This window comes from Mustela nigripes, chromosome 4 (genome assembly GCF_022355385.1).
Source record: "Mustela nigripes isolate SB6536 chromosome 4, MUSNIG.SB6536, whole genome shotgun sequence".
Classification (NCBI taxonomy): domain Eukaryota; kingdom Metazoa; phylum Chordata; class Mammalia; order Carnivora; family Mustelidae; genus Mustela; species Mustela nigripes.
The window spans coordinates 48,070,471-48,085,347 of record NC_081560.1 but is presented as its reverse complement, the minus strand read 5'-3'; the positions used below and the strand labels follow the sequence as shown (position 1 = coordinate 48,085,347).

At 35.9% G+C, this 14,877-nt stretch overlaps 1 protein-coding gene across 2 annotated transcripts in view; it reads left to right on the top strand.

The window, feature by feature from the left end:
* Positions 1-14,877, top strand: part of TAX1BP1 (Tax1 binding protein 1) — an 80,733-nt gene that overhangs the window by 16,334 nt on the left and 49,522 nt on the right. For both annotated transcript variants that reach the window (XM_059396667.1, XM_059396666.1), the window contains exons 3-5: positions 206-308; positions 6,692-6,879; positions 10,363-10,521. In XM_059396667.1, coding sequence (XP_059252650.1) covers positions 206-308; positions 6,692-6,879; positions 10,363-10,521 — 450 coding nt within the window. The remainder of the gene's footprint in view (positions 1-205; positions 309-6,691; positions 6,880-10,362; positions 10,522-14,877) is intronic.

Sequence of the window (14,877 nt, the reverse complement as noted above, 5' to 3'; positions counted from 1 at the left end):
ATACATAATAGAAGCTCTGCTGTTCAACATATATGGGTTTTTATAACAAGCTTATAGCTTAATAAAAATCATAAAAATTTGACATGCTTGTTAAAATGCTCAGTGATTTATAAACATGGTAACACATATTTTAACTTTAGGATGCAGTAAAAACAGTATACTATAAGATACCACTCTAATCTGTGTTTTTGTTACTTTCCTTTAGGTTGGATGGAGTACTGCTCGTGATTATTACACATTTTTATGGTCTCCTATGCCTGAACATTATGTAGAAGGATCAACAGTTAATTGTGTATTAGCATTTCAAGGTAAGAACTGAAAACAACTTGATGAAATTTCAAAATTCACATTTCAAAAGAACTTGATGAAATTTGATGTTTTCTTGCCATTTAAAATACTCTCCATTCTGATGGTCTACTTAGGCATGTCTAACTTACCAAAATTGAATTAATTAGTATCTTTATTTAGCAAAAATTTCAAGATTGTAAATATGTAGTGTAGGATACATATTTTATATGGACATTTAAAGAGGTTTTTTGCTTTTCATTGAAGAGTGAGTTTCTTTCGAGATCTTCACTTTGGATTGCTTTTGTTGTTGTTTTTTTCCAAATAAGAAAACTCTTACTGGGCGCCTAGGTGGCTCAATGGGTTAAAGCCTCTGCCTTCAGCTCAGGTCATGGTCCTGGGGTCCTGGGATTGAGCCCTGGGCTCACCATGGGGCCCTGGCATCTCATTGGGCTCTCTGCTCAGCAGGGAGCCTGCTTCCCCCTCTCTCTCTCTGCCTGCCTCTCTGCCTACTTGTGATCTCTGTCTGTCAAATAAATAAAATCTTAAAAAAAAAAATTACTGATAGTAGAATAATGTAACGAATTAGGGTGAGAAAAATAATTCTATATGAAAACCACAGTTTTAGAGGTTATAGGGTTTATAGAGCAGTTGCTTTATAAAATGGATGTAAGGGAATATAAAGTTTATTCTTAGCTTGGCATTTTATACATAATTTAAAAAATAGTGCATTTAGAATTCTGTCTTAGAATTTGCTTCAGAGTGATCTTTGTATTATAATTGCACTGATTTTTGGATTATATTAAAGCAAATTCTTAGCCTTGTTTATGCTATGGATTCTTTATGGTCCGTAGAAACTGAATGTTGTCTCAGATTGGTATTGTAATGTGAATAAAATGCAGAGAACTAGGGATGCCTGGGTGGCTCAGTTGGTTAAGCATCTGTGTTTGGCTCAGGTCATGGTCCTTGGATCAAGTTCTGCATCAGGCTTCCTGCTCACTGTGGAGTCTGGTTCTCCCTCTACCCCTACCTCCACTGTCCGTCCCGCTCATGCACAGTCTGTCTCTCAAATAAATAATTAAATCTTTAAATTAAAAAAAAAAATGCATAGAACTACAAAGGAGGCAGTAATACTCTGTTGAATGGGTCTAATGGGTTTGTTCATTTGTCTATTAAAGAAAGACACCTTAGCAGTTTCCAAGTTTTGTCAGTGTGAATAAAGCTGCTATAAACATATATTCACAGGATTTTGTATGGATATACATTTTCCACTCATTTGGGTAAATACCAGGGAGTACAGTTGCCGGATCATATGGTGTGTTTAGTTTTGTAAGAGACCACCAGACTTTTCCGAAGTGATAATCTACATCAGCATTGAATGAGATTTCTCGTTCCACTGTGTCTTTGCCGGTTTTCAGTGTTGGCAGTGTTTTGGGTTTTGGTGGTTTACTTTTCAAAAAAACTTTATTCTGAGGTTTGTGTATGTTTGGTGTGAAAATGAATTGGCATTGTGACCATGTGGAAATAGCATGTAAAAGAAATTTGTTATGTACTATGTCAAGAACCATACAGAGGATAAAATTGGTACTGTAATATAGGCCAAGATTTAGGTCCTTGTAAGTGTTTTATGGATTAAGAAATGGTGTAAATTATAAATCTGGTTTATCTTTTAATTCATAGCCTCTTTTTAGATAATCAAAGTCAGTTGTGTATATTGGAACTGATTTTTTTTTAAAAAGATTTTATTTATTTGGCAGAGAGAGAGCTTGTGGGTGCGTGCACAAGCAGGGGTAGAGGCAGAGGGCAAGGGAGAAGCAGGCTCCCTGCCAAGCAGGGGAAGCCCAACATGGGACTGATCCCAGGACTCTGGGATCATGACCTGGGCCGAAGATAGTGGCTTAACGGACTGAGCCACCCGCTGCCCCTGGAACTGATTTTTTTTTTTTTTTAAGATTTTTAGTAGCTGCATCGGGTGGGGCAGAGGGGTGGGGATATAAGTAGACTCCCTGCTGAGCAGGGAGCCCGAGACTCAGAATTTTAGGACCCTGAGATCATGACTTGTGCCAGAGTCAGACATTTAACTGACTGAGCTGCCCAGGTGCCCCAAGATATTTTTTTTCCTTAAAAATTGTGGATTTAGGGCGCCTGGGTGGCTCAGTGGGTTAAGCCTCTGCCTTCGGCTCAGGTTATGATCTCGGGGTCCTGGGATCGAGTCCCGAATCGGGCTCTCTGCTCAGCAGGGAGCCTACTTCCTCCTCTCTCTCTCTGCCTGCCTACTTGTGATTTCTCTCTGTCAAATAAATAAATAAAATCTTTAAAAAAAAAATTGTGGATTTATTTCCAGTCATTTTTTTTTAAAGATTTTATTTATTTATTTGACAGAGATCACAAGCAGATGGAGAGGCAGGCAGAGACAGAGAGAGAGAGAGGGAAGCAGGCTCCCTGCTGAGCAGAGAGCCCGATGCGGGACTCGATCCCAGGACCCCGAGATCATGACCTGAGCTGAAGGCAGAGGCTTAACCCACTGAGCCACCCAGGTGCCCCTCCAGTCATTTTTAATGTGATTAATTTTCCTAAACTAATTTACTCATTTGTTATAGTGACTAATGTTTTACTAGTGATTTACGAAGAGGTTTAAAAGCAGTTTTGGGGGGAAAAAAAAGCATCTGGTTTGTTTGTACTTTAAGAACATTTTCATGGGAGCTAAGCATAAAGGCAGTAAGTTTTCCCAGATTTTGAAAACTCTCATGTTAATTTTTACTTTGAAATTCAGAAATAAAAGCTTCGGCTTACATAAAGAGGTCAGGATAGAGTCATGAAAAACTTACTCCTTGAGTATTAGAGCTAGAGGAAATTTTAAGCATTATCCAAAATTGCTTTGCTCATTTTGAGAATGAGTCATAAGACTCTTGAAATGCAAAACTCAGAACAACTAACAAAGATATGTAAATGTAATTCTTACTCTATATGGACCTTGTTATTTGACTGATTGCTTTACTATTTTCAATGTTATTAATCTAATGATTTTTCTAGACAGCTTTAAGTTGCAACTCTGAATAACTAGGCTTTGTGTCTCAAATGGTATTTGAACCATTTATTAGTGAATTATTTTTGTGAGATTTATCAAACCTTGACTATCTAGTTTGTAAAATTTTGAATGTCTTGATTCCAGAGCTGATTAGTCAGAGTGCTAATTTTTTTTCCTATTTAAACTTTAAAATAAGTCTGATGGCCATTTAAGTTACTCAGCCATGGCTTAATAAATTTATTTGTATAAGGAGGGTGGGGTTTTCAAAATTTGTAAGTATATTGCCAAATCTACTCCTGTGTTAATTTCTCTTCCTTTTTTTATTTTTTTCTTAAGAGAGGGTGAGGAGTGGGGGCAGAGGAGAAGAGGGAAAGAGAATCCTAAGCGGGCACCAGTATGGAGCCCAGTGCAGGGCTCAATCTTAAAACCTTGAGAATATGACTGGAGCTGAAATGAGTTGGATGCTTAATTAACTGAGCCACCCAGGCACCCCCATAAAAAGTTTTTAAACTTTATATTTTATAATAATTTTGGATGTAAAGTTGCAAAAATAGTACACAGAATTTCCGTATACCCATTACCCAGCTTCCTTTTATGTTAATATTTTACATAGTACATTTATTTAAAAAGATAGGAATTTAACATTGATAGAACAGTAGTGACTAAGTATAAACTTTATTAAAATTTTATTAAGTGTTTCTAATAGTGTTTTTTCCTTGATCCAATCCAGAATCTCACTTTGCATTTAATTGTGTTACCTTCTTATCTCCTCCAGTCTGACAGTTCCTCATTCTGTCCTTGTCTTGCATGACTTTACCTTTTTGAAGAGTATCATTATTATTATTTTTAAAGATTTTATCTATTTATTTGACAGAACATGAGCCAATGCACAAGCATGGGGAGCGACAGGCAGAGAAGAGAGAAGCAGGATGTGGGGCTCGATCCCAGGACTCTTAAGACCAGGGTTGGAGATGAAGGCAGATGCCCAAGGACTGAGCGAGCTACCCACGTGCCCCTTTTGAATATTAGTATTACTATTCAGTGTTTTGGGTGGCGGGAGGATAACATGTTCCTGCTTCTATGCTGGTGTTTTTTCTTGATTAGATTGAGCTTAAACATTTTCAGGAAGAATGTCATATAGTGCATTGTATCAGGGGGTACTTGATGTTCATCTCATTGCTAGTGATCTTAATCTTGATCATTTGGTGTCTGCTGTGTTTCTTTACTATAAAGTTAGTATTTTTCCTTTTGTAGTTAGTTCTGGAGGGAATTAGAGAGTAAGGAAATAACTTGTTTTTCCTTCAACTGTCACCCACTAATTTTACTGTCTATCAGTAGATCTTGCTTACAGCAATTTTTACTGTGTTTGCCTAACAATGCTTTTCTATTTTCATTGCTTGCACATTTATTAGTTGGAATTATTACATTGGACTTCCCAATGGACTCATGATATTTATTTTCTGCTTTGGAATAAAGTCTAATACTATCTTTTTTTGTTGTTGCTTAAATCATTCCAGCTTTATTTGGCCATTGGGAGTTCATCACATGAGCTCTCGTATGTTTTGACATTCCCTCTGCCCCCCTGCCACTTTAATTTTTTTTTTTTTTTTTTTTTTTTGAGGACTTCTTTCTTTCAAGCACCACAAGCTATATTTCAGGCTTATCTTGTATTTTCTCCTCCCTCCTGTTTCTACGGAAGGTGGTTAGCTTTTTTTTTAACAAATGAAATCAAGTTAAGTAAATAAAATCTGAAACTTTCAAGTTGTGAAAGAAGAACAGGCATATTGATTAGAGATTTTTGGATAGATAGGGATATTCAAGATAAGGTGAATGTATTGATCTTTTTTTTTTTTTTTTTTTTTAATTTTATTTGAGAGAAAGAGAGGGCACATGAGCAGGTGGAGGGGCAGAGGAAGAAACAGGCCTCCCTCCTGAGCAGGGAGCCCAATTTAGGGCTTAATCCCCGGGACTCCAGGATTGTGAGCTGAAGGCAGACGCTTAACCCACAGAGCCAACCAGACATCCTTGTATTGATCTTAATATATTCATTTCACCACCACTGAATGCTTCTCTTTTAGAAGTTGTTATGGGGGATGCTAGAATTTTTATACATATTATTTGTCTGCCCTCAGTATTTCTGAGTTCTTGACAAAGCATATAAAAGCATGTATATTACCAGTGGTAATTGATAATATATTGTGGAATTTTTTTTTAAATGTAAAAAATACTGTGGGAGCTTTGGAGAGAAGGTAAAGTTTAATTTTGGGCAAGGATAATTAGCAAAATCTAAAAAGTGGATAAGAGATGAAGAAAGAAGGAACACATATCAAACACGTATTTGTCAGATACTGGGCTGTATGGTGTAAATACATTATAGATAACCTGGACCTGTAAGATAGATGTCTTCATAGCTTTTTTGCAGATTAAGAAACCGGGGCTTACGGAGGTTGAGTCACTAATGGCTAGTAGTAGAGCTGGAATTCTAGAATAAAGCTGTGTGGTTCCAAAGCTGTTTTTATTCTGCTGCACCAGTGAACAACTTCTTCCTGTCTTACATACAGCATATTCCTTTTGTTAATATCTATCTTTCATGCAATGAATGTCAAATTTGAGAGAAAATTTTTTTTCAGGTTTTATTTATTTGACACAGAGTGAGGGCACAGGCAGGGAGAGCAGCAGGCAGAAGCAGAGGGAGAAGCTGGCTCCCCAGTGAACCTGGAGCCTGGTGGCAGAGCTCCATCCCAGAACTCTGGGATCATGACCTGAGCTGAAGGCAGATGCTTAACCTACTGAGCCACCCAGGAGCCCCGAGGGAACATTTCTTTAAATGACATATTCCTACCTGCAATTCTAGATTTTTGTGCTGGGTCTTCCCTTGTTCCTCCTCCAGTCTCTTTCCTCATTGAAAACATATATGTTGGGGCACCTAGGTGGCGCAGTTGGTTGGGTGTCCAGCTCTTGGTTTTGTCTCTGGTTGATCTCGGGGTTGTGGGATTGAGCTTTGTATGGGGTTCTGCACTCAGTGTGGAGTCGGCTTGCTACTCCTCCTCTCCCCCTCTCACTCATGGGCTCGCTCTCTTTCTCTAAGTCTTAAAGAAAAAGAGAAAAAAGAAACATCATGTGACTCTCCCAGATAAGTTGGTTTTGCCCTAGTGAAGATAAAGGGAAAGGATAATCAGGGAGGACAGATTTAGACCTAAGAGAAATTAGGGCATGTTTACAGAAGAAGAGAGAGTCTAGTTTTGATAATTTGTGAAAGAAAGGAGGAAGTGCTTACTCTGTGTGCCTAGAACAGGTCAGGAATGAGTGGAGAGAGCTAGTAATGGTAAATTGGAGAAAAAAAACCATTTAATAATTTTTTTTTGTACTTCTTCCTAGGATATTACCTTCCAAATGATGATGGAGAATTTTACCAGTTCTGTTACGTTACCCATAAGGGTGAAATTCGTGGAGCAAGTACACCTTTCCAGTTTCGAGCTTCTTCTCCAGTTGAAGAGTTACTTACTATGGAAGATGAAGGAAATTCTGACATGTTGGTGGTGACCACAAAAGCTGGCCTCCTTGAGGTAGGTACCAACAGTGAGCTAATAATTTATAGATAATTTAAGAACAGAGCTTCTGAATTTAAAAAATTCAGAAGAATAATCTGAAAGTTAAATGGTTTTAAACTAAAATGGTAAACTTAGAGTGTTGTTTCTGAAATACTTTAAATTTCTTCCTTCCACAGGTTAATTGATTACACTGTGCAGGAACTGTTCCTAGGGCCTATCGGTATTTTGTGTATAGATACACAGTAAATAACTATTGAGTTAGATTTAAAGCTTTCCTAATGTTACCTTACACTGACTCTTCCTCTTTAGTGGTTGCCTAATCCATCGGTTATAGAATAGTACAGATTTAGGTTGTGAAGCTGGTATAAAGTAATACGTCTAATTGTAATTGGATGTGAACTTTATTCCAAGTATGGCAGTGAATTAGGAAAGATTCTAGTCTCAGTTTAGGTTGAGCATTTAGAATGATTTCTTTGTTCATTTTATCGAGTGAGTATTGTGTCCTAATCATAATTTAAAGAGGAAAGGTGAAAAGCTTCTTATACTTTTTAATATAGAAATTTACTGTATAGATTAATAATGCTTTATGTCAAACTCTGGTAATCATTGAAGGACAAAATAGAACAGCATTCTTACTTCAAGATGTCAGTATCTTTAAACCAAAAAAACTAGAATGTTAACATTTGAATTTATGTGAAAGACAGCTTATTTAGTTGGTTCATTATATATTTTTGGTTAATTTCCACTCATATTTAATCTGGCAGGTCCTTGCTTTTTCTTTATAGTCAGATGGATTTTTTTTATAAATAAATACTCTATGCCTTTGGTTTTATTTATCTTCAAAAACAGACTAGAGGAAAAAGATAAGGCCATAGATATAATACTTTTATTAGATAGTCAAACTAAGAAGGTTAGAAGGAACCAATCATTTTTTTATTGTGAATTCTTCCATATCTTCCCTTCCCCTTCCAGAAATTCCTCTCTTATCTTAAATAAAGAAATGTAACTTTTATAGGGTGACTAAAACGTTTTGTGGTGACAACTGCCTGATGATCAAGGTTTTTAGTCTGGTATCTGAATGCTAGTCAAAGATGGTGAAACAAGCCTAGCTCTTAAAAAGAATGCAGTTAGCATTTATACTGTAGCCTTTTGAATACTTGTTAGACCACCCTGATTTTAGGGCCTCCAACAAAAAAAATCAGGCATTTAGGCATCTATTATCTTTCGTAAGCTCCCTTTCTAAGTTACACAGTTTATTAGAGGTTAAACAATTTACTTCATTTCTTCCTATTCACAAGAGGTACTTTATCAAGAAAATTTAAGTTGCTGTCTCTTAGGTGCTGAGATAATTGGTGAGATAAAATGTTTTTATTCTGACCAGTATTTTGACAAGTCTTTCAAATTTCCCACATTTATCAAAATCTTTAATGATTTTATCTAAGACTGAACAAAGTTAATACAAATATGAGACGTCTGTGGCATTGTTGACATTGAAGGGGTTGTATCTTTTTTTTTCACTTAGGTGTGAACCTTCATTGGATCTTAGAATTTAAAAAATAGCTATTTTGGGAGATTAGTGGGAGATACATAACTATGAACTATCCATTGGATGTTATAAAGTTGCTAATTTTCTTGTTTATGATAGTGGTAGTGGTTGAAAAGGAGACTCCTTTTTAGGAGATGCCTGCTCTGAGAACTTAGGGGGAAGTGTCTGGAATTTCAGATGGTTTAGCAAAAAAAGTGTAAGTGATAAAGGGATATGAGGTAAATATTAATATTTCAGTATATTTAAGTTCATATTAATATTAGTGAGTTTAGGTGATGAGTGTTGATTTCAAGCTTTAATTTGGTATGCTTGAAAGATTTCAGATACAAAATTGGAGGCAGGAATCAGACTTCTTTCTATACATTTTTATCTAATTTGAATTCCTCTTTAAAATTTCTACTTAAGTTTCAGTAAACTCTTCAGAAGGTATGTGCCAATTAAATGAATCACAGGGAAAAATTGGTTCTTAATTTTTCTTCTATACTATGTCAGGATATATTTTCATGTTTAAGCTGCTAGAAAGTTTAGAGCCAAAACGTGTTTTTAAAAAAGTAAGGAATAAAAGAAGTTTAATAATAACCTTTTCTTTTTTGAATAAACTTTTCTTTTTTGAGGGCATTTTACTCCTAACGTTTTCATTTGGTCGGATGGAAGAGATAGAAGAGTCATAATAAAAATTTGCAGCTTTTCAGCTTTCATAAGACCCATTTTAGAGTTTAATCAGTCTGGTCCCAGTTTAATTAGTTTGATACCAACTTAGTGCAGGAAAACATTTTATTTTAGCTAAATGCATGTTGCCTCCTTTGTGAAATTTTCCCTCTGAGTCTTTATTATTCCTGTTAGAATCAAAGACTTTTTGTTGTAAATGTAAAGCTAAGAAATGTTAACCATTTTATTTACTACTATTTCAGTTCTTCTATATTTAGTAGTACTTTAATGAGTAATTTTTTAGATTCCTGGCGTATAGGTTTTCCTGAATTGAGTTACTATTAGTGTTCCCATAAGAGTCAGTTACATTGTTAATTTATTGTTACAGCCTGCATTTTTGTCCTAAAATTCGTAGTTACTTTAAGTTTGTTTTAATTTAGCCAAATAGAATCCATTATAAATATAGCAACTGATACTACTTAATACCAAAACTTTTAAGAGTAACGCTTCAAAATCGAAAATACCTCATAGCTTTACAATTAAGAAGAGGTACACATTTTAATCTTGATTATTATTTAAGAAAAACCCAGAATTAAGTCAGGTATGAAAACAGTATGCCTTGTTTTTGCTACTTATTTGATTAGCAGGCAACTTCATGATAAAAATTATTGAATTTATACTTTTATTTTATATACTTTTATTTTATTTTATTTATATCTTAAAAAAGATTTTATTTATTTATTTGACAGAGATCACAAGTAGGCAGAGAGGCAGGCAGAGAGAGAGAGGAGGAAGCAGGCTCCCACCAAGCAGAGAGCCCGATGCGGGGCTTGATCCCAGGACCCTGGGATCATGACCTGAGCCAAAAGCAGAGGCTTTAACCCACTGAGCCACCCAGGCGCCCCTGTACTTTTATTTTTAAAGATTTTATTTGAGAGAGAGTGCGCTTGGGCACAAAACTTTGGGGGAGGGTCTATGGGAAAGGGGAAAGCAGACTCCACTGAGTAGGTAACTGGATGTGGGGCTTGATCCCAGGTTCCTGGGATCATGACCTGAGTCAAAGGCAGATGCTTAACAGACGGACACACCCAGGTGCACCTGATTTTGTACCTTCTTTTAATGTTATTTTTTGCCTGACCAAAAGGTTTACATTTATGATTCATAAATTTTTATTTACACGTATGATTTATAAAGTTGATTATATGTACAAGTTCTTTTTAAGAATTTCTTCACTATTTTTGAAATGGAAAATTGAATAGTATTTTAGGATTATAGAAAATCAATTTGAATTTTTTGTTTTATAGTTGAAGATTGAGAAAACCATGAAAGAAAAAGAAGAACTGTTAAAGTTAATTGCTGTACTGGAAAAAGAAACAACACAACTTCGAGAACAAGTTGGAAGATTGGAAAGAGAACTTAACCATGAGAAAGAAAGATGTGACCAACTGCAGGCAGAGCAAAAGGTTAGTTGTGTTTTGTGTAACTTATTGGGATTGATAGTATATTGTCTGAAACCCACTTTTCCAAGAATTGAACCAGTTAAAGCAAGTAAAAACTGTTCTTTAAAAATGGCATTTAGATACATACTTACAGAAGGATAGATTAATTCCTGTCAGTTTTCTGTTATAGCTGCTTTTTATGTTCTAAATAGTTAAAATACTTTTAGAATGTTTGGTACCAGGCGCGATGAGGTGGTTCCTGACAACTGTTTCTGTATGCTTTCCATCTAATTCTAGAGTAATTGATTGATTTTGGGAGAGGGTTTGGAAATCTAATTAGGAGTGATAAATACTGAATAAGGGGAAAGTAGAACAAAGTAAAAATTACCTTTTAAGACAGAATTCAGTGAAATAAGATGTAGTATTAGACAAAATTTTGAACTCCATGATGTGAGAAATGCTATAAATTATCCTGAAAGAACACATAAAGAAGTATACATATTAAACCATGTAGTTTCATTAGAGATACAAATGGATTTAACTTAGTAGATGAAAACAGTTAAAAAAAAAAATCACCTAGTCATTGACTTATATTCCCAAGAAAAGTTATTTGTTAGTTTTGGCATATGATAATATGTTTCATAATCTGATTTATAACTTGTTGGATATTCTTAGGTCTTCTTACAAAATTAACCTGTTGTTTTCTAAGGGTAGGGTGTGTTCCATTTTGTCCAACAAGGCCTAGAGCAGTTACTTAATTGTTACTTGAACCAGTAGTGCAGTGATTTTCACTAATTTTTATACTCCAGCAGAGTGGTTGTAAATTGCATGCCTGACCAGAGATGATACGTAAATAGGGCTTAAATTTTGGAAAGATTTTCTCTTAACTTGCCATTTTGAAGCTTACTCTTTTGCCTTAGGTAGTAAACATAATACGAAGCAGTGTGTAGAATTGTGAATTTCTTCTTATAAATATCTGTAACATTGTTTTTATTACCATTAGCTTTTTTAGTTTAAAAGATGCAGTTACTTCCCCATTTTCCTCTTGGGGGGAACACTTAGACTCCTACTCTGGGAGTATCGTGCAGTTTAGGCAGGCACACCAAATATTAAAATATAATATATGTGCCTACCTTGATTGTTAGGACATTCAAATAAATAATTTATTCAGTTGTTGAAACCCCTTGGCTGTTTTGTGTAGTTACTATACTGTTCTCTATACTCTTTACGCTTTTATCTCATTTTACCTGCTTTTGGAACGCCAATCTTTTTTTCTTTCACTCTCTTACAAGTTGGAGGGGTGGAGGTGAGATAGAAGACAGTACTCTTGAAAATGGCCCCATTACAGCATGTACTTCCTTAGCTTAATAAGATCGAGAATACTCTGAAATGTGGCCTTTGAGGTTTCAACTCTGATCACCTTGAAATCCAAGGGAAGAATGGATCATTAGAAGAATAAAAGGCCTTCAATTGTGTGAAATTATTTATGTACATGAGACCATGCATCTGGTTCAGTCGAGTTATTAGCTGAGATTTAAAGTCTCAGGTATTCTCTGCTGTCCAGGTGACAAGGGTTAAGCACTCTAAGACCATAATGAAGAGAGCTAATTCTGACATACTTAGGTTGAGAAAATAGTAGATTGAGGTGAGGGGATTAGTGAAGCAAAATTTATAGGAGATTGTGGCTTTTGTACCTGGAGGAGGTATACAGCAGAAGTTTTTATGGCAACTCATAAATCTTGATGACAGACACTAATCTTAGAGGGGACTTCTTCCTTTCTGTTATTTTTGTGTTGGGTTTATACTCTGGGAAGATGAAGTGTGTGGAAGTGGCTTTTTTTTTTTTTTTTTTTTAAAGATTTTATTTATTTATTTGACAGAGAGAAATCACAAGTAGGCAGAGAGGCAGGCAGAGAGAGATAGAGAGGAGGAAGCAGGCTCCCTGCTGAGCAGAGAGCCCGATGCGGGACTCGATCCCAGGACCCTGAGATCATGACCTGAGCCAAAGGCAGCGGCTTAACCACTGAGCCACCCAGGCGCCCTGGAAGTGGCTTTTTAAATGCTATTCTATGCTGTGAAAATGGTGATGTAAAAAAAGACTTGGGGTGCCTGCATGGCTCAGTTGGTTGAGTGTCAGACTCTTTATTTCAGCTCAGGTCATACTCTTGGGAAGGAGCCCCATGTTGGGCTCCACACTCAGCATGGAATTTGCTTGCCCTTCTCTCTTTATCCCTCCCTAGCCCCCACCCCCACCCCCAGCATATGCGTGTTCTCTCTGAAGTAAATAAAATCTTTAAAAAAACCTAGATTGGTGTTTCTTCTGTAATAGATTCTCACTAAATGTAAGTAAATATTATTTTAACTAGTTTTCATAATGATGAGCTAGAGAGTCAAAGAACTAAAATATGAAATTCATACCATTTTTCTGACATCCTAGAAGTGATACTTATGTTTTAAAAAAAATCTTAGTTATATGTTGGCAATTGCCTCCTTATTTCTTTCTTTATTTGTTTATTTGACAGAGAGAGAGATAACAGGTAGGCAGAGAGGCAGGCAGAGAGAGAGGGGGAAGCATGCTCCGGGCTGAGCAGAGAGCGCAGATGCTGGGCTTGATCCCAGAACTCTGAGATCATGACCTGAGCTGAAGGCAGAGGTTTTAACCCACTGAACCACCCAGGTGCCCCAGTTGCCTCCTTATTTCTGGGGATACAATAACGTGCTTGCTAGGAGAAATAGTTCTTTTTGTTAATAGCCATGGGGCACTTTTTTTTTTTTTAATTTTCTTTTTAAAATTTTTCATTTTTTCACCTTCTAAATCAGTCTTCTGGGCAGCTAGAACAGCTTCCTTTTCTTAGTTGGGTGGTTTACGAAATCCATGACATTTCTTGGCACTTGTTTTAAATCTCTTCCATAGTGTGAATTCTAAAACAATTTCAGTGTAGTAATTCTAAATGTCATCTCTTTGAGATACTGGGTATATATACTGGTGAAAATCTGAAGAACTGTTATGATGTATCATCTATAATTTCACTTAAAATTTTATCTTAGTTTATTTTTTTTGAAGATTTTATTTATTTATTTGACAGAGAGAGACCACAAGTAGGCAGAGAGGCAGGCAGAGAGAGAGAGAGAGAGAGAGAGAGGAGGAAGCAGGCTCCCTGCTGAGCAGAGAGCCGGATGCGGGACTCGATCCGAGGACCCTGAGATCATGACCTGAGCCGAAGGCAGTGGCTTAACCCACTGAGCCAGCCAGGCGCCCCTTCACTTAAAATTTTAGAACGAACAGTCTACTAGGAATGTCTGTGGCAACCTTTAGTTTCTTCCTAATAGAAGAAATTGCGTTTTTTTATAAAATAAGATGAGCTTGTTACCCATTCATTACTTGACAAATACTAACTTAAATGTTTACAATAATTAAATGTTTATAAATAAAATCTCTGATTTTTATAAATACTGACTTTGTATTATGAAATGCCTATAGAGAGAACATTCCTATTTTAAAAATTGAAAGAATTGGATGTATTCTGGTTATCAAAAACCGATTGCTTTTAAGTGTTACGCTTAAGTATGTTCTAGGTTATGTTGTGTAATTGGCTGCTTAAAGGAATAAAATAGGATTACAAAGCAGATTAAAACTGAAACCAGATAACATATATAAATTGAGAACTATAAATTGTGTATTTTATTTTGCCTGTATTTTAACGTGCTGTGTATGTTCCATTATTTATGTATACCCTAGATTTAAAAAAGTAAATCTTGTGTTAAGGATAATTTTTATATTCATTTTGAGTTTAGCTTTGTGTTTGTTTTCTCTATTATAAAAGGCTGGTTTATAAAAATAACCCGTGTAATACTTAATGTAAGCCAGATGCTGTTCTGAGTACTTAACATGTGTTAACTCATTTAATTCTATAAAGTAGACATTGTTAAATACACATTTTACAGACGTAGCACAGAGAGGTTATTTAACCTGCCTGTGGTCGAACAGTTGAAGTGGTAGATGTAGGCAGTCTGGCTCCTCAGTGCTCTTAATGACACTCTGCCTGTCACTAAAGATGTAAACTTAATCTAATTGATCTTTTTAAAAAATAGCTATAATGAGGTTAATTTATAATTTACATATCCTAATGTCCAATACTTTACAATATACGATTTAGTAGTTCTTACTAATATTTACAGAATTGTGCATCCATTATCATAACCTAATTTTAGGACATAGTCATCACTCCAGAAGAAACCTATACCTGTACCTGTTAGTGGTCATTCTCCATTTCCTTCCCCCTCGGTCCCAGGCAACCACTAAGCTGAATTTCCAGCTCTGGATTTATATATTTTGGGCATTGCGTACAAATGGAATCATGTGTGGCCTTTGTGACCCTC